The 25,369-nt window shown below is 33.8% G+C and overlaps 1 protein-coding gene across 5 annotated transcripts in view; it reads right to left on the bottom strand.

The window, feature by feature from the left end:
- The window catches only part of SMARCE1 (SWI/SNF related BAF chromatin remodeling complex subunit E1), a 47,402-nt gene extending 23,625 nt beyond the window's left edge, over positions 1 to 23,777 (bottom strand). Inside the window, exons 1-4 of one of the 5 annotated variants that reach the window (XM_026722020.2) lie at positions 23,652 to 23,777; positions 17,639 to 17,682; positions 16,172 to 16,215; positions 5,934 to 6,038 (exon numbers count right to left, since the gene is read on the bottom strand). In XM_026722020.2, the coding sequence (XP_026577805.1) occupies positions 5,934 to 6,038; positions 16,172 to 16,215; positions 17,639 to 17,645 (156 nt within the window). In that variant the 5' untranslated portion in view covers positions 17,646 to 17,682; positions 23,652 to 23,777. Of the gene's footprint in view, positions 1 to 5,933; positions 6,039 to 13,390; positions 13,562 to 16,171; positions 16,216 to 17,638; positions 17,683 to 23,651 lie in introns of those variants that run through there. The other 4 variants (XM_026722022.2, XM_087916981.1, XM_087916979.1 and 1 more) reach the window with 4 other exon arrangements.
- Between the last annotated feature and the right edge of the window lie 1,592 nt (positions 23,778 to 25,369).

Consider the following 25,369-nt stretch of genomic DNA (forward strand, 5'->3'; position numbering starts at 1 on the left):
GTAGTAAAAGGGGGAAAATCTATACTTGTTTTTCTTTAGTGTTAAAATTTGTATTAATCTAGAATTTATAAAAAGAATATATAATGGAAAGGAAATATGACAGACTAAAGAACCAACTAAATTAATAAGTTAATATAGACTATTAAAAGCAAGGAGAGATATTGGTAACGTTTATTATTATTATTATGCAAACACATATTGTTTATCTTTACTTTTAAAATAAATATTAAAGGATTATATTTGAAATAATTAAAATGAAACAAAGAGATGTTTTGATTGATATTAATGAAAGAGGCTAGAATTAATGTGTTCGTTTCTCTCCTTACTGAAAATTTGGAATGGAAAAGGTAATAATAGAATTAAGTATGCATATATGAATGTATAATTGCTGTCATATTTGTATGTAAAGGAAATAGGTTGTCCGCTAAAAAGAGATTTTTTGTTTTTAATGTGAAAAACTGAATAAAATTTGTTTAAAAAAAATTGTATTAAAACAGCAATTTTCAACAACACAAACACCTTACATAACTCAAAATGTCCACTTTCTTGTCCTAATGAAAGCAGTTGTTATGCTACCTGTACTAAATACCTGAGGTTATATTCATACCTGTATTTTAAACTCCAGATCAAATCCCAAAAGCAGCCTTAGTCTGCATTATTTCAGTATCTCTGCATGCCCATATGCACAGCAATATTAACCAATCAATTCCATAACCAATCAATTGTTGTGGCCTTGTCTCCTGATAGACAAAGACATCCTGCACCCTCTAGAAAATGTAATTATATTTTCTGGCAGGAGGTTTTCAGATAATCATTGTTGTCTTGGTGAACAGCTGCAATTGATATGAATTTTTCTTGAACGCCATCACTCTGCTAAACAAATAATTCTCTCAACATTGTTCAATTATTTACAAGTCTGCAATACTATTACTATTAATCTTCTCATCACTCCTTATCACCCGTCCCCTCCCACTTGTGACTGTATGATTGTAATTTTGTCACTTGACTCTTGATGAATGTATCTTTTCTTTTATGTATTCTGAGAGCACCAAGACAAATTCCTTGTCTGTCCAATCACACTTGGCCAATAAAGAATTCTATTCTATTTTTCTATTCTAATTTCTGACTTGTCCAATTTTGTACCTTCTATTCTAACTTCTGAAAATACCTGGAACCACTGCTGGATAATATGGTATTGATTTTCCAACAAATACAGGAAAAAAAATTGAGCTCAATGGGAAATCTATAGCCTCCATATGTTGCTAAACTACAACTCATAGCAGTTTTCAATATTGAAATTAATAGCAATTTTTTGAGGCAATATAGTTGCCATTCTTACTTTAGAATATTAAAAGTACTTTACAGAATAGGCAAGATAGCACAGTAAAAGGTCAAGGGTGAATGCAAGCTCAGGATAAAGAGATAGATTAAGGCCAGTAAAAAGGACTGAAGTGGAATCGTAAAAGAGTACGGGGAAATGTCCATGATAGAAATATGCAAGAACTGTTATATAGAGGATTGAAATATTCTTTATGCCAAGGGAAACATGATAATATTAGGAAATGAATCAAGAAAATGCTCTCTGGTTTACTTGGACATACGAAGAGTAGAGGGGAAGTAAAGAGGAATCAGATTTGCAAAATTTGCCTGAGTTTCTTCTCGATATTATCTTGCTTCCCAAGCATAAATAATATTTTGTCCCTCTATGCTGAATGAATGATTTTTGGTATTTCTGAATATATAGTATCCTTGACTTATGACTTTATTTAACTAACATTTGCAGTTGCAATAGCACTGAAAAAAGTGGCTTACAACCGATTCTCACACTTACGACCATCAAAGCATCCCCATAGTCATATGATAAAAATTCGGGCGCTTGACAACTGCCATGTATTTACGGTAATTCAGCATACCGAGATCTCATAATTGCCATCTGAAACCCTCCCAGAGGGCTTCCAAAAAGGAAAATCAACAGGGGAAGTGAGATTCCCTTAACTATGCTGATTTGCTAAGCCATGGCAAGAAAGGTTATAAAGCTCACTTAACAATGGTATTGCTTAGCGATAATCCTATTCCCAATTATGATTGTAAGTCGAGAACTACCCATACTACGCTCTCATCCAAGGTCATTATCCTTATTCCATTATGGAATATCCACTACCCTTACTACATTACTGGAGAGACCGTTAAAATATTTATCAGAACAGGATATTTCTCGAAGCTTGCTTCCTTGAATATCTTATTAGTCCAAATTGCATTATCCAAGTGGAAATTTTACAGAGTAAGTTCCCGGAACTTTGTTTTCCTCAAAGATCTGTAGCAACACCAAGCTTTTTCACTAAAAGAAATATGTCTTAAAGAGTTACAGGTAACATTCCTTTTTTTTTCCTACAAAAATGTTCTAGGTTCAAAATACACTTTCATATATACACAATTCATCTTTTTCAAATAGATGCTCATCCTTCTTTTGAACAAACTCTTTACTAAGAGAAGGATCCATCAACTTTTATTGTCATGGAACTTATCAAACATCATATAATACGTAATATGCAAAGTAATGCATTTGCAGGCACTGGCTGATACAATTGTCTGTGTATATATGGAAATGGTGAATGAATTTCTAGGCGATTGGGGATCACTTTTCCAAATTTTTTAATTGTAGTGGAATACCTGTATTGTAATCACTCTACAATAAAGTCTTTGTCAATAATAGTAAAATCAGTCAAGGATTCTTATTTACTTTAACAAAGTAACTTATTCTAATATGAATTTGATACATGTCTGCATTTTAAACTCAATGTGACCTTTCATGTAGAAACTAATGGGGTAGCACATATGCGCAAAATTCTATCCACGCTTCAAAATACATGTAACTATTTTGGGAGGAGACTATAGAGATTAAGATCAAGATTTAAACATGCAAACATAGATCACTGCATAGATCTCAGATTTTAAATGATACAATCATCTTAAGGCTGAATTGTGATTATACATAAAAATATTTTGCATAAACTGGCCTACAACATTTGAGAAGCTCATTTTTAAGATAAAAGGACAAGCTTTTCTCCATGTCATATTTGTGATACGCCATGAACTAAGCAGCAGTACGTAGATCATATCTAATGAAATACAAACATGTTTATGAGACATATGTATTAGCAAATGTAAGTTACACACACAAATATATAAAGATGGACCTGAAAACATTTAAAAAATCAGCTTAACGCTTTAGCACCAATAAGAATCTATAAAGCATAAACCCAAATTGAAACACACATTGTAGAAAAAGCTCAGAATGTTTAATCTCTCTCTCTCTCTCTCTCTCTCTCTCTCTCTATATATATATATATATATATATATATATTAGTCTGATAGTCTGACTCACAGACGGACACAATACAGAAGCCTGATGATGGCAGAGGAGATTCTGCTGCAACGTTGCTACAACTTTAAAAGCACAACTACAATGACGTGGGAAAATACCTGAAGAAAGCTGAATACCATACATATAAATACCTGTGAAAACTTAAGAGAAATATATATATACATATATATATATATATATATATATATGAAAATTTGTGAAAGAAAAATAACTTCTAATATGAATTTGAAATAAAAATAAAATAATTGGGGATCAGATTTTTTTAAAAATCCAAATTCGTTCATATATGTAAAGTAATGTAACAAGAAAGAACATATGACATTACAGTTAACACATGAAGCTTGAATACTGATGATTATTATGTGCAACTCTGAATCTGTTATTTCTTTACAATATAAATGCCTTTTTGTTGGTCATGAAAAACACAAAGATGGGTCTTCCATATTAGCAAATTAGTGTGTTTTTCAATTTCCTTAAAGTTAACTTCCAGAGAAGGTCTGACTCATAGGCCTAAACTGGATCTTTTTGTCATTCATTTATTAAAAGTGAAATATTAGGATTTGAAAAATGGTTAATGGACTGCAACAATTCATTATTTTGGACAGTATACTTTGAAAGTATTATCCTTTACAGTTAAAAAAATATGAATTAGAGCTAAAGTAATGAAAAATCTCCTCAAGTAATTAATTTAACATATATAATGCCATCAATAGTGATCCTTTATTTAGTTGTAGACTTTTTCTAATGGATACAGTCAAATTATGTCTAAGTTACACTATTGCAGATGCTAACACAAATGTATGTGCTTTTCTTAACAAAAAATAATTCTCCATGCAGAAAAAGGAGCCTTTGTAGAGAAAAATAAATTAGAATACTTCCCCCACTCTTAACTTATGTGCTAGTAATTGTAGTATACCAAAGAATATTTGAAAATAAACCAGTAATTTGAAATGATAAACTTCCCCCTCCAAATCTTGGATTTGGATTCTAATACAAACTAGAACCAATGAATTAAGTGAAAACTTCCTTTATAATTTATTAATCTATAATCAATACTATATGGTCAAATAAATGCCCTGAAATTGTAAAGGAAATTAGAACAGGCAAAAAAAAAAAGAGCTGTGTATTTTTTCTCTTACCTAACATAATGATATACTTCATACACTTACTAATTTTTAGTTAAATCCAAAGGCATACAGTTCTCATGAGGAGATATGTAGGAACTGCATGAATGCAAGTGTTAAGAAGATTCTGTCCTCTTGCCTATTGCATTGTACAGCACCATAAAGAGTTCTGAAGCATCTTAAAGATTACTTTGTTACTGCCATAAATTACAATTCATTTTATTAAAAATCTATCTGTATCTGGCAGTGAACTTTGATCCATAGAGGTTTACACAATTTTGTTTTGTTTTCCCGTTCTATTTTTTGTAATTTATTAAATGTCTTTATAATTTATATTGTTGCTTTAGTTGTTTTTGTTAATGCATTTTTATACTGTTTAGTTTTGTAGTTTTGTAAGTTTGTAATATTGTTGTTGCTGCAAATAAAAAAGAGAAAAAAGAAAAAAGGGTTTATGCAATAACCAATTCATTAGATGATGAAGTGCGACAATACTTTTTTTTTTTTTTTGCAAAACACTAATCTAACTACCCTTCTGGACATTAATTACAAGAGAAAGCACCAATTAATCCAGTGACTACGTCTCAAACTGAAACAATAATTAAGGATAGGTAGTAGTGTGCTTCAATTATTGTTTGAACACTAAGACACCTCAGAGAATACCTGGCAGAATGGAATACACTATGGTGTCTTCTGAACAGGGTTTCTTATAAGAAAACTTTCAATTGAGAACACACTATCAATAAGACATATTGCAGAGTAACTGTATTTGACTGAATTAATAATAGGAAAAATCCAACTCATTTTCTATGCCAAGAGGGGAAGGTCTCCTCTGCCCATTGGAGAACATTGTGAACTTCCACACCATTTGGAGAAGGAAGACATCAACTTCAGCAAACTTAATCTTGGACAAAATTTTGCAATTTTCAAATTTCAAAAACCCTTCCTCTAAATATTGAGAGAAAACTCTTCTCTTTGGTTCTAGGTTTATTTCTTTCGTTAATCTTTGTGTGTTTCTTTCCTATATATTTACATACACAGCTCCTTCTTGCTCTACTTCATCTAAAGATTTTCACAGGTCTTCACTTCATGTTCCTCCCCCCCTCCACCAATTTAACTACTTGCTAGTTGGCGCACAAGCTGCTTTTATGATCAGAGGGGAAATTCTTATCAGTGGTACGTGGTTAGTGAAAACAGTTTTTAAAAAAGTTGTTTGTGTTCCTGTTGGAAAGTGAACTGACTCGATGCCCATTCCGACTGACTTAATAAAAAAGGCTGTTATCAAAAAGTTAGTGAAAAGAAAAAGATTGGAGAGAAATGGAAAGAAATCACCGCTTATTTGCTAAGACTCAGAAGAACCTAATTCTAAAGCCATTTCTGGTCACTTCCTGCTGTTTGCCGGATGATGTAATAGTTGATTCTCCTACCGTGGCCCGGCTGTTGGTGCCCGGGTTCCCTCCCAGCCTGTAGTTGTTGTACGCCAGATGGCTGTATGGATTGTATCCCACAAACCCCGGTGTGCTGGGCATTTGCTGATGGAAACAAATGAGACAAAAACACGAATGAGAAATGAGTCCCAACGAGAACACAGAAAAATGAAAATGATTTGCAGTACAGCATGCAAAAACAACCAGAAATTTAAACAAGCAAAATGAGGTGCTGCAGCAGCTAAATCCCTCTTCAGAGACAGTAAATTTTCATGAAACCTGCCAAGAAAACAGGAATTTTTCTCTTGCATATTTTGCCACTACAGATTTTAGAGTCATAACTTCAAAGCTTCCAACATGAACACACTGTTTTACCTCTAGCAATTAAAAGTTAAACAATGTATAACCAAATTTAGAGGAAGCTAGTTTGTTCAGCACATGTACATACAATTACAAATAATATGATCTTAACATTTACTGTGCAGGAAGGAAGCAGGGGAGATTCTCTTCCGCAGTAGTTACAAAATAATTCTGTCCATGAATAGGTTTTGCTCCCTCTAAGAGTTAAGGGTCTGATCAAAGGAACTCTCATCTTAAACATCTCAAAGAAGCAGAGATCTGACATAGAATAATCAATTAGACAATGACTCCAACAGACACGTTAATCAGTATATGAAATCTCTAAGGAGGTGTACTGTGCAACAAAATGTCACACAGCACATAGGCCAGCCAATATTTCTTGCATCTGAGAGCCAATGTGAAACAATATTTGATACTGGCCTCAAGGTTAGAAAACTGTTCAATGAGGGGCTTTCAAAGACTATGTTCAGAAAAAAAAAATTCTGACCATTAAAAATCATTCCTTTCTGTGGCCCTCTTTTTGCTTAGCCAGAAAACCCTTTCAAGTCATTATTATACCAGAAAATAATTAACCAGAATTTTTGTTTTGTCAATGGGAAATTAATGTCAATTTGAAATTTAAAGTCTTGTGGGTCATTCATAAAGAATCTGTGCCCAAACTGGTATTTACATTGTATATCAGGCTCATGACAGCTGAGATTGTTCCAGTTGTATTAACAACAAAATGTATGTCTATAATTTCTACTGTTTTAAAAATTCATGACTACGTCGCATTGTCTCTTAATATCCTAAACTCTCAGAATTTAAATGAGAGAAACTTCCTCTATCAATTATTGTAATAACAGTGATCTCATTTATTTTGAAAAACAAAATTAAAGATGCTTAAATGGCAATCCTTTTTGCCATTACAAGAGGAAGGTAGGCAAAGATGACTTCAAAATCTTACTATACTTCTCCCACCTGCCACCCATAACACAAGACCATTGTGCCCGTGTTTTATAGAACATTCCTGGAGAGCAAACTTCAGTTGGTACATTCTTTATGATTATTGGCAAAATTTACAACTTAACCCATAGAAGATTCTTGGGTGAGAAGTAAACCATTTTCAAGGAAAAACAAAGTCCAGTGACCATTTGGAAAAAGCACCTCTGGGGCAACCATAACTTGGATGACTGAGAATCTACATAGAATCTAGATTGACAATGAGTGACATCCATGATTGCGAGTAGATTTTAACCCAGGTCTCCCCAGTACCAGTCCAATACCTTAACCACTATGTCAACTGGCTCTTTCTGTTTTATTAAGGATATTTCAACAAGGAACTGGAATATTTAACATACACTCAGTGAAAACTCTTCCCAACTGATATTTGACTAAAGCAAGAGACATTATCTATCTATCTATCTATCTATCTATCTATCTATCTATCTATCTATCTATCTATCTATCTATCTACTTACCTACCTACCTACCTAGTATCCATCTACAGTATGTATGTATGTATGTATGTATGTATGTATGTATGTACTTCATATTATCTATTTATATAAAAAAACCAAATAATTTCTTCCGCTCCACTAATCCTGACTTTAGGTCTATAGGTGGGGATGCTGAGCAATCATTTTTACTGACTAAGACTCTGCCATTTGGTACATATGATAACTTACTTTGAGAATATTTGGCCATAATAGTACAGGGAATCAATACTTCCACTGCAAAAAGCCATTATTTCTGTTTTTGAATTCTATGAAGGTGCTACTCGAATGAGGCTGGCTCCTCTTGAACTTAGTTTCATTTAATTATATGTTAAATGGAATAATCAAACTTATTCTCCTGATCCAGATGGCTGATACTTTGTTTTGATTATGAAGCCAGTGGGCATGTTGTCTGTCTAAGTACAGTATGCACAGAAAACCAGCAACAGCTTTCAAAGCAATTATGTGAATACTTCAAAAAATATAGTTACTTTAACAATTTAATATTTTTTTTGCTAATGGAGAAAAACACCTTTGTCATCATCCCAGCATTTATGTTTATTTAAACTGAATCCATTTGTTGTGCCATATATAGTCAGTTCTTTTGAATCTCCTTACAGCCTGTGGCATCCATGTCATATTCCATAATTATGAACAACAAATTATTTCCAAGGTCAAAAAGACCACGTTTTTAAATTTATCAAAAAATACAATTACTGAAAGTTATGACATGGCTATTTTAATGTTCCTTTTTTCTAAATTATATTTTATATGTGCAGTAGTCAGCATAATACTGTATTTTCCAAAATCTGCAACTGTGGTTAAGGCTTGTTTCCATATCTAAACATTTAGTTTAGAAATCATATTATTTCCCATTCTGCTGCAGCTCTTTATTCTTATATATGCCACCCTTGCCTAAAACTAGATATGAAAAAACTACAAAAGAAGCTACAAATTTGCAAATAAGAGTAAACAGTCCCACATGCTATATGGATAACGAACTATTAATAACAGAGCAACCAGTTGATAGAAAGATGTTGCTGATGAGTGAGCAAAAATAGAGGGAAGAATAAAGATTCACTGGATCAAGGAAAACATATTTATAAAAAGAATTCTTGACACTGAGCTTTTTATCAAGGCCAGCTAATTTGTTAACACATTGTTGAGCTAAAAGTTATTTGAAGCCTTAACATATGTTGAAGAAAAAGAAGCGTGGGAAATAGGAATTATACAAAATAGAACTGAATCAAACTAGAAGACAAAAAACCAAGGAGATTCTGGTTTAGAATACAAATCTATTACAAAAATGAGCCTCAGAAATAAGCACCCTCTCCCCTTTGCTTTTAACAATTAATAATTACTATATTTGAACCTAAATAAACTGTTTCTTTAAAAAAAGAAAGACAACTTAAAGTTAATTTATGCATAAACACAGTTAGGACTAAGATTTGTTTGGTTTCTGATTTAGTTAATGTCAAAGTAAAAACTGCTTTTATTCAAAGATCAGGCTAGGGAATGGGGAAAAGCATACATAGGTCTGAGTTCAGTATTATGTTGAGATCAGACCTCTGTGTATCATGCTACCTTGTTTAGAAAATTCAACAGAACTCCAGAATATCTGTATTTTATACAGAAAACCCTCTATAAAATATGCCTATTTGTTATTGTTAGTTGCAAAGTCCTGTCCAGCCCATTGCAACCCCATGGACAATATTACTTCAGGCCTTCCTGTCCTCTACCACCCTCTGGAATCCATTTAAGCTTATAGTTAAATATTAATTGCTATATCATACTGTAAAATTCATTGTTTGTTTAAAATTGAAAATAATTTGTAGATATTAAAAATACAATGCAGTATACTGAAAAATCAATATAGTACATATTTGTACTATAATGTTGCAGGAAAGATGAATGAGTTTTTATGGTAGATAAATTAACAACCTTGGAATCACATGATTTCTCTTGTGTATACAATTTCTTTCTACCAGCTGGATTTGCAGCCCACAGGTTTGGACGAAATGTTTTTCTCCCAATTGAATAGGACGAAATATACCAAGAGTAGGAACAAAGAATACCAAATTACTTTGTAAGTCAAATAATGTGTTAGGTCACATGAAGTTTCATCAACAACTGCTCTAATGGCTGCTCTTCCCTTTGGCTGAGTAGAAGAATTTACATTTGGTATACGACAGATTAATAATTATTACTCTAATCCTAGAGCCATATTTATTAAACTTCTAGGAGATCTTCAACTAAACCAAATTAAAATGCTTTCAATAAATTTTAAAATCATGAAACTTAATCTTTGATCCATATATTTCAAATCTATAATATAGCATCTGGAAACTCCTGTGCCTGTGTCCCTGCAGCACACATCCATATACCCAAAGGGATAAAATGCTCAGAGGGCTTTTTCATATTTAGAAAATATGATGTCATAAGAAATAAAGTGATTAAGCACAAAACATTTTTCATGCTGTTTATATTTAATAGAATTCAGTTTATTTCTTCAACTTTTCGTATTTAGATATCTGTATATTATGCTTTTAAACAAACCTTTTGAGGACATATCCTTTTTAAAACACAAGATACAGCAACATAACATATGATATGTATATTTTTTTACAGCTGTAACAAAGTCAAGTGAAATCTTTATTCAGCCATAGACCTTTAAATAAAAGACAGGAGTCACAATTAATTATGATAAAAAGAAAATATCTTAAAAGAGTTACGAGTTAATATTACAGTGTCCTGTGCAGACTATAGAACAGTAAAGTGGTCAAGGAAATAAAATCAGATTGACCCAATAATAAATCTTTTTGATAAATAAATAAAAACAATCAGGATATTTAGTAAAGAGTGGAAGTAATTCCTGGTAAGCGCTTGCATAGAGAGGGTAATAAAGATTAACAAATTCCACTGATTTAATTATTGTTTCACTCCACGGAAACAGTCGTTGAAGAGGATTTTGTGATATCTTCTTTCAGTAATGGCTGTATGGAGAACATTGAATCTGGCTAAGAATAAGGTCTTTTTGAATTTTCAGATCATTCTATGACTGAGATATCTAGCTGGTTGGAGAAAATTGCCCAATAGCTCAAAAAATTATTTTTAGTTCCCTTTTTGAGTGAGGCTATTTTTCCTGAGTGTACAGCAATTTGAAATTATCTTCCCAAACTGAAGCAGGAATAAAATATAATTCATAAATCAATGTTAGCAGATTGAAGAACTATACATTTCCAGAATAGAGCTGAATTCTTAGAACAAGTACCAGAGATTAGCTGATTCCAATACTGTATCAGGCCGTTTCTTCTTTGTCTGTTTATACTTTCTCTTTAAAAGGGACAGATCCTGAGTTGAACAGGAGAGAGGATCCTTTTTATATTCCTTAAAACAGGAAATTCATTGTTTTCTGGTTGCATGGCAATCACTATCAAATCAAGGTTGATTAAAGGAGCTCTGGCTCCCATTAGTGTCAAATGGATGTGTAGAGAGAATTGGCTGAAGAAGTTGAACTAAGGTAGCCTATATAAGACGGCAAAGTCTTATCAGTGGACCTGTCATCCAGAATAGTTGTATGTAGCTGAAGTGGAATTGAAGTACCTCATTGATAGAGAGCATTTGGATTTCCTTGTCTGACCTGTTTATTTATTTATATCCTGATTTTCTTATTTTTACAAGTAACTCAAGGCAGCAAGAACCTGTTAAACACATCTTTCTCCTGTTTTCTCCACAACAACCCTGTGAGGTGAGGTGGGTTGAGAGTGGGTTACTGGCTGAAGGTCATCCAGTTGGCTTTCATGAGTAAGGCAGGATCTGAACTCACGGTATCCCACTTTCTCCCTAACTACTAGACCAAACTGTGCTTTTGTTCATATTTGTCCTTTGAGGGTATCTTTAGACAGAATGGGATAAGTATTAAGAAAAAAGGCAATGAAGAGCTTCAGAAGCAACATATTGGGACAATGTTCACTCACAGGACAGCTCTCAGTGTAAAATAAAAGAACTGAGGAAGATAAATTTCTTGATGTCAGAGAATATTCAAGCAAGGAGGGCCTTGTTGCCAATGTTAGTGCTCTGCCAGTAGTCAGTAATGGTGCTATTCAAAATTTGCAGGTACAGCTTATAAAATGTTTACAATATCTGAAAACCCCTAAAATCTTAGTTGTAGTTTTTGGATTCTCTAATTAGGCTGGGGGCGGGGGGGTTGTCTAAAAATTAAGTGGCATTTTGGAGAATGATTGTTAATTCGGGCATAGTCTGATATTGAAGTCTCCTGAAATGATATGGGCACTGGAAAAGTATAATTGAATGCCCCAATGTAATTTTTCACTTTTCCCCAATTTCAAAAGCACATGGTCAAGGGATGTTTGGAAATATATAGAAGTTAATGAGAAGCAATTTCTCTCCAGTAAAGTTGAGAATAGTTGTTTGTGTAAGGTTGTAAGATGGGTCTATTGACATAATCTTAGTATTTAGTGTCTCCCTCAACCAATGCTAGGAACTGCTGAGAGGGATAATGATATATACCACAAATAAAGAGATAATTTATTGACCAAACAGAATGATTTAGAGGTCTGACTATTTTACGTGTTGCCACTTGAGGTTCTCTCAAATTGTCCAGTCTTCAATAATATTAGCTTGTTCTCAATCTGGAGAAGTATTAAAAGAGTTAATTATATCCCCTCCTCCCCAACTTAAACTATGCACGGTCTTGCTGTAGGTAAAACAGAATTTTGCATGGGCGGTAATCTCTTTGGGGAGGGGTGGGAGAGAGCTGAAATGTCCTTGCGGTTATTTGAAGTTGAGTGGTCACATTTATTCTTTAAAATGGCTGAGGAGTGGGCCAAGTTCCTCTGAAAACAACACATTTTAGAGAGACTGAAAAAGTATGAAGACAAGACATCTTGGGAATCGTGATCTGCGTAAAGGTAAGTAAAACTTGCTCTCAGCTTCTGCTAGATGGAAACCCCTCAGCCTGGTGTAAATTAATCAATTACTTTTCACAGCATGTAACTGGCTTAAAGATAAGATAACTGCTCTTTGTTCCCCAGTGAACTTTTTATTCTACTATTTAACTAATTTCTGTAATATAATTTGTTTAGGCTCTGGATGGTATTACAATTTACATTTTTCTCTCTTTTGGTTTCATGCTCACTGGAGACTTGTTTCTCATTCTTTCCCACAGGAATAATCAGTTCTCCGATTGTTCCTTTCTCTTTTCCTTGGGGTAAGTTGCCCATGTTTTCCCTCCTGGCTCCTTTTTGGAACACTTGGGACAGAAAATCTGCGCTTTAGCAGGGTTGTTTTACAAAAATATCTTTTAAGATATCCACTTTTATTTTAACTGTGGACAACAAGTCAAATACAGAAAGCATTGTTTTGTCCAGTTAGAAAGTTAGTTACACTTTCATTCTTGTAAGTTTATCAGGTTAATATCCACATCCTCATCCTGTAATAACTGTGCAGCTGCAGAGCAGATTGCAGCATGTATTCAGAGGGGGGAGTTCTCTCCATTCAGGAGGAGAGATCTTTAAGCTGTTGACTTTCGAACTCTGCTTGTAAATCCCACTCTAAAATATCATATCCAATGGAAGGGTTTGAGGGAGTAAGAATACTTACACGAGTTGGCTTCCTTTTCTTTTTGGCTTTCTGCTGTTTTTTGGGCTTGGATACAGCTTGTGCAGCAGAATGTGTAGGATGTCTCTTCTTACTTTTCCCCATGATGGTTAGGAATGTCCTGGAGTTTTCTCAGCTCTTTCTAAGTGCTGAGGCTTCCAATAAGGCAGTGGAAGGTGGTATTTTAAACAATAATTTTAAAGTACCATGATAAAATGAAATATAGTGGTAAGAAATAAAACCATAATGATAAAGAAATACTTTTCCGGAGGAGCTATTTACAGTGACTGCTGCCTCTCCGCCATCTTAGCTCCTCCTCCTCCTCCTCTTCCTCCCCCTCCTCCTCCAATTGCCTCTCTATATTTGGGGTGGAAACCAAATTAAAATCCCGTAGCATAGAAAAAATATTTCAATTGAGCAATGAAGTAAGGCAAAAAAATCAAAGGAGAATTAATTTTATTTATTTGCTGGTAAAAATCTCTAAAATATTTAGTTAAGCTTAATTGGGAAAGATATTGTAAACAAAAAAGCCCTTCTTTTTAGTCATTTACTACTTTTTTAACAGTCATATGGTAAGAGTTCAAATAGACAGTGAGCCAATAGTATCTATATCCAGAGAAAAATATTATGTGATTAGTTTGTTCAACTATTCAATAGAGGCAGCAATAAAATATATATCTTAACACTTCTTAAATATCACCTCTCCTATTGATTTATTATGATCAATTGTTGTTTATTATGATCTATAACCTATTACTTGCTCTTTATATGTACACTGTGAGCTTATGTACCAGAGACAAACTGCTTCTGTATTCAATCACACTCGGCCAGTAAGAATTCTATGATTCTATAATTTATCTCTAGAGACAGATAGATCATATGGGACCTGCAGATTATCTTATTAAAAATAAATGAAACCAAAATCACTCTCTTTCACATGAACTTGCCCGTACAATTCAAGTCCATCAAAGAGATCAGTCTAAAAGCTTCTCAAAAACCCATGCAGAAAGTGATTGAAAGAGGAAGATCACATTGACCTTTTTCTGAGATACCTCCTAAATTCTGTAAATGTTACAGGATTAGAATGCTCAGCATTAGAAATTTCTTCTGCTCAATAATGCTATCTACTGGTTGACTTTTCTTGATCTAAAGAATGAAAATCATGCAAGCAATAGAAAATTTTCAATAATAAATTATTAGCAAGATGCTAAATTTTCTGAGGCTGCAGCACTAGTAAAATGATACAGGTAGTCCCCAGCTCATGACGAATTGAGCCCAAAATTTATGTTGCTAAGTGAAACATTTCTTAAGCAAATGTTGCCACATTTTATGACCTTTCTTGCCAAAATTGTTAAGTGAATCACTGCAGTTACTAAATTAGTAACACAGTTGTTAAGTGAATCTGGTTTTCCCATTGACTTTGCTTGTTGGAAGGTCACAAATGGGATCACATGACACCATCATAAATATGAATCAGTTGCCAAGCGTCTGAATTTTGATCATGGGGATCCTGCAATTGTTGTAAGAATGAAAAATGATTATCAATCACATTATTTAGTGCCATTGAAACTTCGAACGGTCACTAAATCAACTGTTTTAAGTTGAGGACTACCTGTACTTAGGTGAACTATAGACTTAACACAACAGCAGGAAGAATACAGTGCATTGTATTGCATTGCATTATGACTGACAATTTAATCTACAGTATGGGGACATGATAAATATCGTTTATCTCAAATACGTTTCAAATTTAATTAATTTCAAAAACAAGTTTCTTTGATAAACACAAAGTAAAGTATTTCTAAATGAATAAATTTAAAATTCTTGCCCTAATATCTGGTGTCAAGTATATGCTTCTGTTCTAGTGAGGTTTTTCTTTAAAGTATTCTAAAATGATGCAGACAAATGCATAAATCATTACTCAAGAAGACTAGTTTACAAATACAGGTGAAAATTAAATCTGCAAACTTCATTTACATGTATCTCACAATTCCACCAATCCACTGATCCCAAAGATAGCTACAAACAATAGGTTTCTTAAGCCTAGATTTAATTGTAGCTTTTCATTTTTCAGATTATTTATTTTATAATTGTTTCCTCAGTGTGTGCATCACAAATCTGAATATTTTTATTCAATAATTTTATCTTATATTGTTTATTATTTGTCTCATTTTAACTAAAGACTGAAAACTTTATATACAGTGTATATATACAGTGTTTTCTGCTTTTATCTAACAGTTATAAAACAAATTTTACTACACAAAACATCTACTTCTCAGCCTTTAGAAATAAATACAAGATAAAAGTAAGATATTAAGAAAAAACATGCCCATTATTAGCAATACACATGCTTTCGCTTAGCACATTATAAAGACAGTATCTGGTTTCTGGTTTCCAAAGATGTGTTGCCACAGCATTTTACAATATATTTATATTTATGATTTTTTTAGAAATATATCAACATTAAATTCATTTTAATTAAAAGTATAACCTCTGTAAAGACTAAAAATAAAAATATTTCTAAAATTAAACTTTAAACATCAGATCAAATGGAATGATGTCCTAAGATGGAGACTGAATTCTATACAGATGGAAATGTCAAATCTTTATTCTTTAAAAAGGTCAACTGACAGGATTCCAAAACATCTTGGTACTGATCTCAGGCAGAGTTTAATCTTACTGGTGATAGGATCCATAAAATGTGACACCAGCATTCCTCTGTGGGGCTAAAATGAAATTAGGAATCAAAATTTGCAAAATAAAGAATAATGCTTCCATACTTACGGTCGTGGGGGCTGGGGTGGGTGGTGGAGCATAAGATGGCCTTTCTGTTTTAAAAAGAAGGGTGGGGGGAAATGACTATGTAGAAGTACTGTAACACAGGGACTTCAAATTGTGAAGTTTCGAACAACAAATCAAAATATGAATGAAAAGCCTATGCAACTCTACAACATAGTTCACACATTATTACAGGAACGCCCAAGCTATGGATTTCAAGTTCATATGCAATTCTTGAACTTCAGAGACATGAATGAAACAAACAAGTTCAATAATATCAAAAAATGCAGCACCCTTATTCTATGTCCTGTTAGTCTCCTAGTTAGACCTTAGACTTATCCAGCTTGGTCCTTTTTTATGTGATCGGACATCTTTAGTCTTTACACATGATTTATTTTCCCTTGCTCTGTGAGGGACATATTGTGCTTTTGAGACAGAATAGTTCTAAACCTGTCCTTATTCTTCATTTAACAAACAGCAAAATTTTAATGTGCAAAGAATTTTGCACATGTGCTTGCCCATAGCAACAAAAGTAATGTTCAAACTTTTATTTTGCAAAAGCACTCATAGCATTCTTAAACTTCAAGAAAGACTGCAAAAAAAAAAAAGATTGGGTAGTTAAATCTAGAATTAATTAAATGGCGGTCAGCTTCAAGGTCCACATAAAGGAATCCCAACACAATACAGAAAAGGGATGGCATGGATATAACAGCGTTTAGAGATGAATAAATCTGAGATCTATTTTGATGTCTAGAGTCAACCCATTATATTGGTTTGAATCCAGACTTTAATATGCATACAATAGATCAAATGAAAACCAATAACTTGAAATAACGACTTTACATTTGACTCCATACTAGTTATTTATTACCAATTGCCTTTGGCAAGATGGATGCCATACAAGTTTGATAAATAAAAATAATCTCAAAATATAATACTTGAAGTCATACAATATACAGGTAGTCCTTGACATTCAACCAAAATTGAGCCCAAAATTTCCATTGTTAAATAATAGTTAAGTGAATTTTGCCTCATTTTATGATCTTTCTTGCTACAATTGTTAAGTAAACTACTGCAGTTGTTAAGTGAATCTGGCTTTCCCATTGATTTGGCTTATCAGAAGGTGACGTGTAACCTTGGGATACTGTTACCATGATAAACATACAGTAGTTGCCAAGTGGTTGAATTTTTATTATGTGACCATGGGAGCTGTGTGAAAAATGATGTCACTTTTTTCAGTGCTGTTGTAACTTAGAACAGTCACTAAATGAATGGTTGTAAGTTGAGGACTACCTATATTAATAAAAAAACCAAAGAAGCCACATTGCAGTGTATTGTGATATTTCAACACAAATGTGTTAAATGGAGCTTATTTTTATACAGGTTTGTCCACAGGTATAACCTATGCTGAGCTACTGAACAATAACTTCTCTATCTCTATCATAAACTAAGAAAAAATACAACGTAACTTACTTGACATTTTGGTGGATAAAAGTTTCAACCACAGGAAATTAGATCTGAAAAACAGTAATAACAAAATGCTGTAAAATAAAGTCTATCATTGATCCAGTTCATTAACAACTCCTACAGTTAAAACACATAAATTGAAGATAATACATAAACAGAAACACTCCTTCACTGAGTTATAATTTTAAACAACGGTAAACTTATTTGTAGTTCCTGAGCTCTGAAATATATGAATAATTTACAACCAAGAGTTATTACCAAAGAAATACATCAAAAATCTTATTTCTCAGAAAATTAGGAGCATCATATAAAAATTAACATGACATAATATTACTAATGTACAAGCCCTGCTTGTAGTCTACAATTCAATTTTTTATCACTACTATGATAAGACTAATTTGGATCACAGAAGTATTCTATTAGGTATTTTTAGTCATTTTGTATATATTAAAAATGGAGATATGGAAATATACAAATAGCACAATAAGGGGCAAAATCAATTGTATTTTATATCTATCATTATCCATAAGTCATCTCTCTTTTATTCTCTTGGTCATTCTGTTTCTCTATTTAGATAAAGAAATATCTCTGAAACAATGACCCACTGGGTCATGGGTTGTCTAGTGGAATATTAGAACATAGTTGAAAATCTCCAAAGATGGAATACCCCAATTAGTTGAGACAAGCTATACCACTGATTAACTGGTTTCATTGTCAAGAAATATATTGTAATAAGTTTCCACCCATTACTTCTTGTTCTGTCTTCTGCTGCTTTGCAGAACAAGTCATTTCCTTCTTCTCTAAGTTTGCCTCTCAAGTACTGGAAGCAGAGGTGATATTCAGCAAGTTCTGACCAGTTCTGGAGAATTGGTAGCGGAAATTTTGAGTAGTTCGGAGAACAGGCAGATACCACCTCTGACTGTCCCCACCACCACAATCTATTCTCTGCCTCCCGAGTCCTAGCTGATCAGCTGGGTCTTCTTTTGTTGCCCTGCACAGAGAACGGAGCTGGAAATCAAGTTAGTGGAGTGGGGAGGATTGAAGATTTTGCAGTATCCTTCCCCTGCCACACCCATTAAGCCATGCCATGCTCACCAATCCACACCCACAGAACCGGTAGTAAAATTTTTTGAATCCCACCACTGACTGGAAGGCAGTTATATGTCCCTCCAATCTTTCTTTGATTTATTGAATTTATCTGCTATTCATCTTAGTAAATGACTCTGTTGCTTTTATCTGCACACTTTCTTAGCATCTTTTTGTATTGTGTCCAAAACTGGCTGCAGTATTCCAAGTATAACCTCATTGGTGTGTTATAAAGTGATATTATCAATTCTCATGATCTCAATGCTGTCTCTCAGTTAAAGCAGCCCAGGACTGCATTGTCTTTTTTGGTGGCTGAAACACACTGCTGGTCCAAACTTCCATTAAGACATCTAGATCTTTCTCAGTTACTACTGTTGAGCCAAGTATCACCAAGTGCTACCATTAAAAATCCAGTTTGTTGAAATCATTCTGATATGATTGAGTTCACAGAAACTGTTCCATGAAAAATACTAGATAACAAAAATCCACAATACTAAAGAATGATGAAAAGGGAATTATTTCTAAATAAAAACAAAACAATAAAGAAAAAATGATTGATACATAAAAACAACTGTTTTTAAACAATGAATTGCTTACCCCTAAGAACACAGATTTATACTAATGGGAAGCATGAGAAAGTATGCATGATATAGGTGAAAATAAAATGCATTTAGGAGAATAACTTTTGATAAGAAAAGAAAGATATATAGTTATAAAGCATAATTAAAAGAAAAAATGTACAGTGATTGTTATGGAAACAAAAGGCATTTGGAAATAAGTGAAAAAGGCTAAACTAGAAGCCTTCAACACGATGAAATTAAAAATAATGAAATTATTTGGGTTGAAACTGAAATTAGGGGGATACTGAAAGAAGTGTTTACTACTTACTGCATGAAAAATAAAAAAGATACAACAGTACCTTTACAATCATGAGGAATGTAGCCAGGACAGTACTTGGCTACAGTGGAATCAATAATCAAATATTATTTAGATTTTATGATGTTGATGAATTTTAGGGTAAAGTTCAAACTGAAATTGATAGAACATGCAAATTATATGTGCTGCTTGTTACTGGTAGAACAACATATCAATTTCCACCAATCCAACGATTTCTTCACTGCTAACAGTTTTTCAATGATAGAAATAATGCCTATGTAAATGGAAATCAACAAATGGAGCACAAAAAAATTAAATCATATTATTGGCACAAGGAGATTGTAGAGCTTTGTTACAAAGTAATGATGTGGCCAGGAGAACTATGAATCTGCTCATATGCACGTTTCAAATCAAACATATGCACGTCCTCATATGCACATTTCAAATCAAAGTGAAAGAAATCCACCAGTTTCCATGATATAATCTTGAGTATACTTCATTGTCAAGCAACACATTAGGAGCTTTGTCCTGAATTTCACTGATAGGGAACCAGAGGAAATGTAGTAATCAATTAAATAAATTCTTAAGGGCAAACGTAAAAAATGACTGAAAAGATCAAGAAACAAAACAAACTGGATATCCAAGCAAAGGGTGAAACTGCCAGAAAGCCAAAGCCAAGAAATATAATGATCACAGGAAGTAATACATAATTTCAGAGAGCTGTTAGAATAGACATGATTCAGTATTACAATGACATCTGTAAAAACACTGAAGATAGATATGGACAATGTTCCAAAAGATTTTCAACTAAGAGAATCAGCTTTGAATGTTTAGGATGCCCACAATCAGAATGTGGGGCATCCTGAACATTTCACCAAAGATAAAAAAAGAGCTTACTGAAATTGGTCAAAGTAGAAATGTCAGCAACTAAAGTATCTTAGAAAAATATTACCTATTTATAAAACCTCTAACACTAAAAGATGAAGATCAGTCAGATCTGGTTATTACCTAGTCAAAAAGCTATAGGAATTGAAGGAATATCTACAGAAATATGGCAAACACCTGAAGAATATGCAAAGGTTCTAACCGAGCAATGCCAAAAAAATCTGAAGAATGACACAATAATCAATTGACTGGAAGAGATTATATACCAATATCAAAGAAAGAAGTTTTAGCAAATTGTGCTCACTACCACACAGTATCTTAAATTTCACATGCTATTAAAATATTGCTTGGAATAATCCAACGTAGATTAAAATCATTCATGAAAAGGAATATGGTTTTAAAAAAGGTTCAGGAAGAAACATGAGTATAGTATTACATTTGGAGGAAGGAGCTTCAATACTCTATATTATGCTAATAACATTACTGTGATAGATAGAAATGCAAATGAACTGCAAACTCTAATAATGAAAATCAGAATAAAAATAGGCTGTTAGAATTTTAGATAATGGTGATGGTGCAGATGGAACTGAAGAAAGGTGAAAATGCTGATACCATTTGCTTATGGAGAAGATGTGCAACTTGTTTAGTAACTGTGTGAACACTACATTATTACCTGATTATTGGAAGAATGAAATGATAACAAGAATGAATGTGAAATCTAATGTTAATATTTTGATAAGTGTGCCTGGGTAGATTGTCAGAATGCTTTAGGTGACAAGTTCAGTGTAATTTCAGAAGGTATCAATGTCAGAAAGGAGCATAAGTTCACATATTTTTTAAAAAAAGTATATGATAATGGTAATACATTTGAACTATGGAATAATTTTCAATTTTTATTAATGTATTTGAAGGTTGGTTTATTTATGTGATAGAAATGGTTAGCAAATCGTTCAACACTAAACAGAGAGTAAAAAGAAAGGACATATGATGTCTTTGTTTAAAATGCATATGATATTATAAGTTTTATTATTTAATTTGGATGCTGCCCAATTCCATCAACTCTACTGAATATAAGTACATATATGTACATACTTTTCTACGCCGATGATGCTACATTATTTATTAAGAAACTCAATAAACTACAGCAAAATATATTAAGGAACATGTGTGAAAAATCTATATTTTGCTAAAACTCCTGCTCCTATCTTTAACTTGGCAAAACACTGCAGCCATAGGGCAACAATTTTTGAACCAAGATATTTCAAATGGACTAATTAACAGAAAATGTTCAAAATATGGGACCCAGATTCCCATGGAACTGAAATTTTGTGAAATCTTTTATAACATGAAAGTTATGACAAAACAATGTATAACATAAAATGTCATAAAGTATTTCCTATGCTATACAGTTCAACATGGGTTATTTTCATGACAAATATATCTCTGGATGTATCCCAAGTTTTCCACTGAAGGAAGTCTATTAGAAATTCTGTCATTGTCATTTGAACGCATTACCCAATGGATCATGGATTGTCTAGTTAATCTATCAAAGGCAAAACAATGTTGCGTTTAACTAGGAAAATGGACTGAACAACTGCAATGGCAACAAAACCTAATGCATTTGTGTACTTTGAATGTTTTCTAAAGATGGAAAATGCAGGGAGACATTTTAATATGCGTACAATATAGAAACAGGGTAATTATATGTTACGGTTGTGTATATGACTATGCTTTAACTTGTTTTGTTATACACAAGTGGGACTTAGACGTATAAGTAGAAATTAAGCATAGTGGAAATGTGGGGTTCTTAAGAAATCTGTGTGCTACAATAAGAGGACATAGTATAAGGAATACATGTGCTGAATGATGGAGGGCTGTGAATAATAAATAGAGTGTAAGACGGTTTGTTCCTCTAGAGAAAAAAATAACATACACAACACAAACTAAAGGAAACAGAGTAAATAAGTCATGAGAAAAAGAAAGACCATGAAAATTGTGATTGAACTTGATAAGATTTTCAAAGAGAGGGAAGTGATAAGCAGACAAAAGGTTTATGTATGAAGTTGTATATACTGATGTAGTAGAAAAGGAGATGGTTGATGTAAACTAGTTTTAGCAATATTCCTTTTTCAGTTTCTTTTTACATTATTTCTGCTCCATGCATAGTGTGTTTTAGTCTGAAAGAAACAGCATGATGTGGGTATATAGTATTTCCCTCCAATTCCATTAGTCTTAAGAATAAAATAAATGCTTGTTCACTGCTTTTTTTCCTTTCTTCTTTTGTTTTTTAGTATTTACATGCTACTCATGGCAAGAATCTGGCCTATTAGATTTCATAAATTATGAATTTGGATGACACTAAATCTTCCTTAACATGATACACCAAATCTACTTTTTTAAAAAAATATACTAATTAGTAAACCTACCTATGTTTACACACTGTAATATCTAGACATACAGAATACATTAAATAACAACCAAGCCAACTATATTTTGGCTTAAGGTGAGGTGTGAACCCAATCTACATCATATGCTTTTATAAATTTTATAGTTTAAAATACCATAAAAAAGTAAAAGGAATATAGCAGAAATAAGATTTGATGGACTTCAATTCTAGTTACATTTCATCTTCATTGTTTTTATTCTTTACAGATGCAACCTGTTGAAACCTCCATGTGTATCCCGATTCCTTTTGGCTTACTGGCATAGGATAAAAACAGGTAAGTCTTAAGCTTTTCAATCAGCTTAAAGGTACCCAAGATACATTTTGCTCCATCTCTACTATAGCTATAACTAAAACATCATATTGTCAACGAGGAACCAGAGAGATAATGGTTTGCAGGTCCCGCTTATGACCTCTGATCTGAATCAATGCCGTAAGAAGCAAAAAATAAAAGTTAAGTCCAAAAGTACGTATTAAGCTTATTATATCTCTCTCCAAAAGTTAAACGCTCTACTCGTCGCTTTTACAGAAAACAACAAAATCTTGCTCCTTTCCCACCACCACCATGTTCGGCCTTGCATTTGTTCTTCATCTCGGCTGACAGAATGACGTAGAATAAGAAGATACATCTTCAAACGATTACTGCAGTCGTTAAGTGGGGCATGGGCAGATAGGCGCCTCGCGCCGTCTCTTTAAAGCCAGACCGAAGCCGGCCTTCTGCAGACTCACCAGCTTCTCGTTAGATCTCACGACCTCTTTCTCTCCCTTTCTCTCAGACCCAAAAGGAGCCAGGTACATACAGATCGCAGTTTCCATTTCCGCTTCGGCATATTCCACAGAATTCTTCCAATCTGCAGGTTGCATCAATCCTTCGAGCTATTTTAAAAAAAAATGTTACACACACACGCACACAGTAAAAAGAGTTGGATTTTTCGGGTAACGTCCTGCCCCTTTTTTGTAAAGGGTCTGGATTCGTATCCCTGCGAAACTGCGAACCCCAATCTGCAGGCGGGCACATCTTTGCAGGAAAAAGAGGAGCAGGAGAAACGCCTCTGAGCTTTGTTAGTTCACGTGGAGGCGAGATGACGTTAGTGAGGGAAAAAAATTTAAATCTCCGGAAGTCTACTTGCTATGTACCCGTTGTTCTCCGTGGTTAACAGCAGCTGTAGACCCTATCGACTAAGATGAATTACACCAAAAGTATAATACAACATTTATAACATGCATCTTAAAAATGGTTAAGTAAAATAAACTTAAGCAACAATAACAAACTGATATATTATCCTCCTTTGGTTATCAAAAACCGTTCAACTTACAGGTAGTTCCTCGATGTACAAGAGTTCCCTTAGTGACCAAAACTTACAACGGAACTGAAAAAAGTGACTTATGACCATTTTTCACACTTAATGACCATCGCAGCATCCTAATGGTCATGTGATTTACATTAGGATACTTGGTAACTGGTTCATATTTATGATGGTTGCAGTGTCCTGTAGTTATGTGATCACCTTTTGTAACCTGACAAGCAAAGTCAATGGGGAAGCCAGATTCACTTAACAACTGTGTTACTAATTTAACAACTGCAGTGATTCACTTAACTGTGGCAAGAAAAGTCATAAACTTCGGGGGCAAAACTCAGTTAACAAATTTCTCACTTACCAACATAAATTTTGGGCTCAATTGTAGTCGTAGGTTGAGGACTACCTGTATAGAAATTACAGAATGTGGAGTAGCCGGTTTCACAATCTGGATGCATCCACTGAAAAGTGGCATCTATAAAACAGTCCCATTCACCTGTCCCCTCCGTGAAAGAATTGAAACAGAATTCTGTGGACTGGATATGGAAAGTTTTGGCTGTGAATTCAAATTAGTCCTACCTCCCTTTCTGGTTTACAATATTGACAATAAGTGACACACACACACACACACACACACACACACACACACACAGAGAGAGATGGAGGGAGGGGAGAGGGGGAGAGAGAGGGAAAGACAAAGAGAATGAATGGAGCTGCATAAACAGGCTGAAGAACAGATTCTACCCTGGGCTGTCAGACTCTTGAAGAATTTAAGGCAGTGGCCTCTAAACTTTTGGGCACCAAGAACCAGTTGTGTAGAGAGAGGTATTTTGCAGACCAGAGGGAGTGTGGTTTCACATGCTGCCAGCATCCTGTGGATGGGGCTCCACTTGTTTGCGTGGACTGGTTTCTGGCATGGCATGGACTATAGTTGGTCCACGGACAAGGGATGGGGACCCCTGATTTAAGGAATTAAATCTGGTGGACATAGTGCTATTTTTCTGAAAGCTGTGACTAACTTAGACAGCATATTAAAAAGCAGAGACGTGACTTTGCTGACAAAGATCTTCTTTTTCCTAGCATATTCCCGCAGGTGCAGGATCCGCTTTTCAGATCATTGAATGCCACTTTGCATGGTCAGTTGCATCT

Source organism: Pseudonaja textilis, chromosome Z, assembly GCF_049901715.1.
Source record: "Pseudonaja textilis isolate UNSWEBS1 chromosome Z, rPseTex1.2, whole genome shotgun sequence".
Lineage (NCBI taxonomy): Eukaryota > Metazoa > Chordata > Lepidosauria > Squamata > Elapidae > Pseudonaja > Pseudonaja textilis.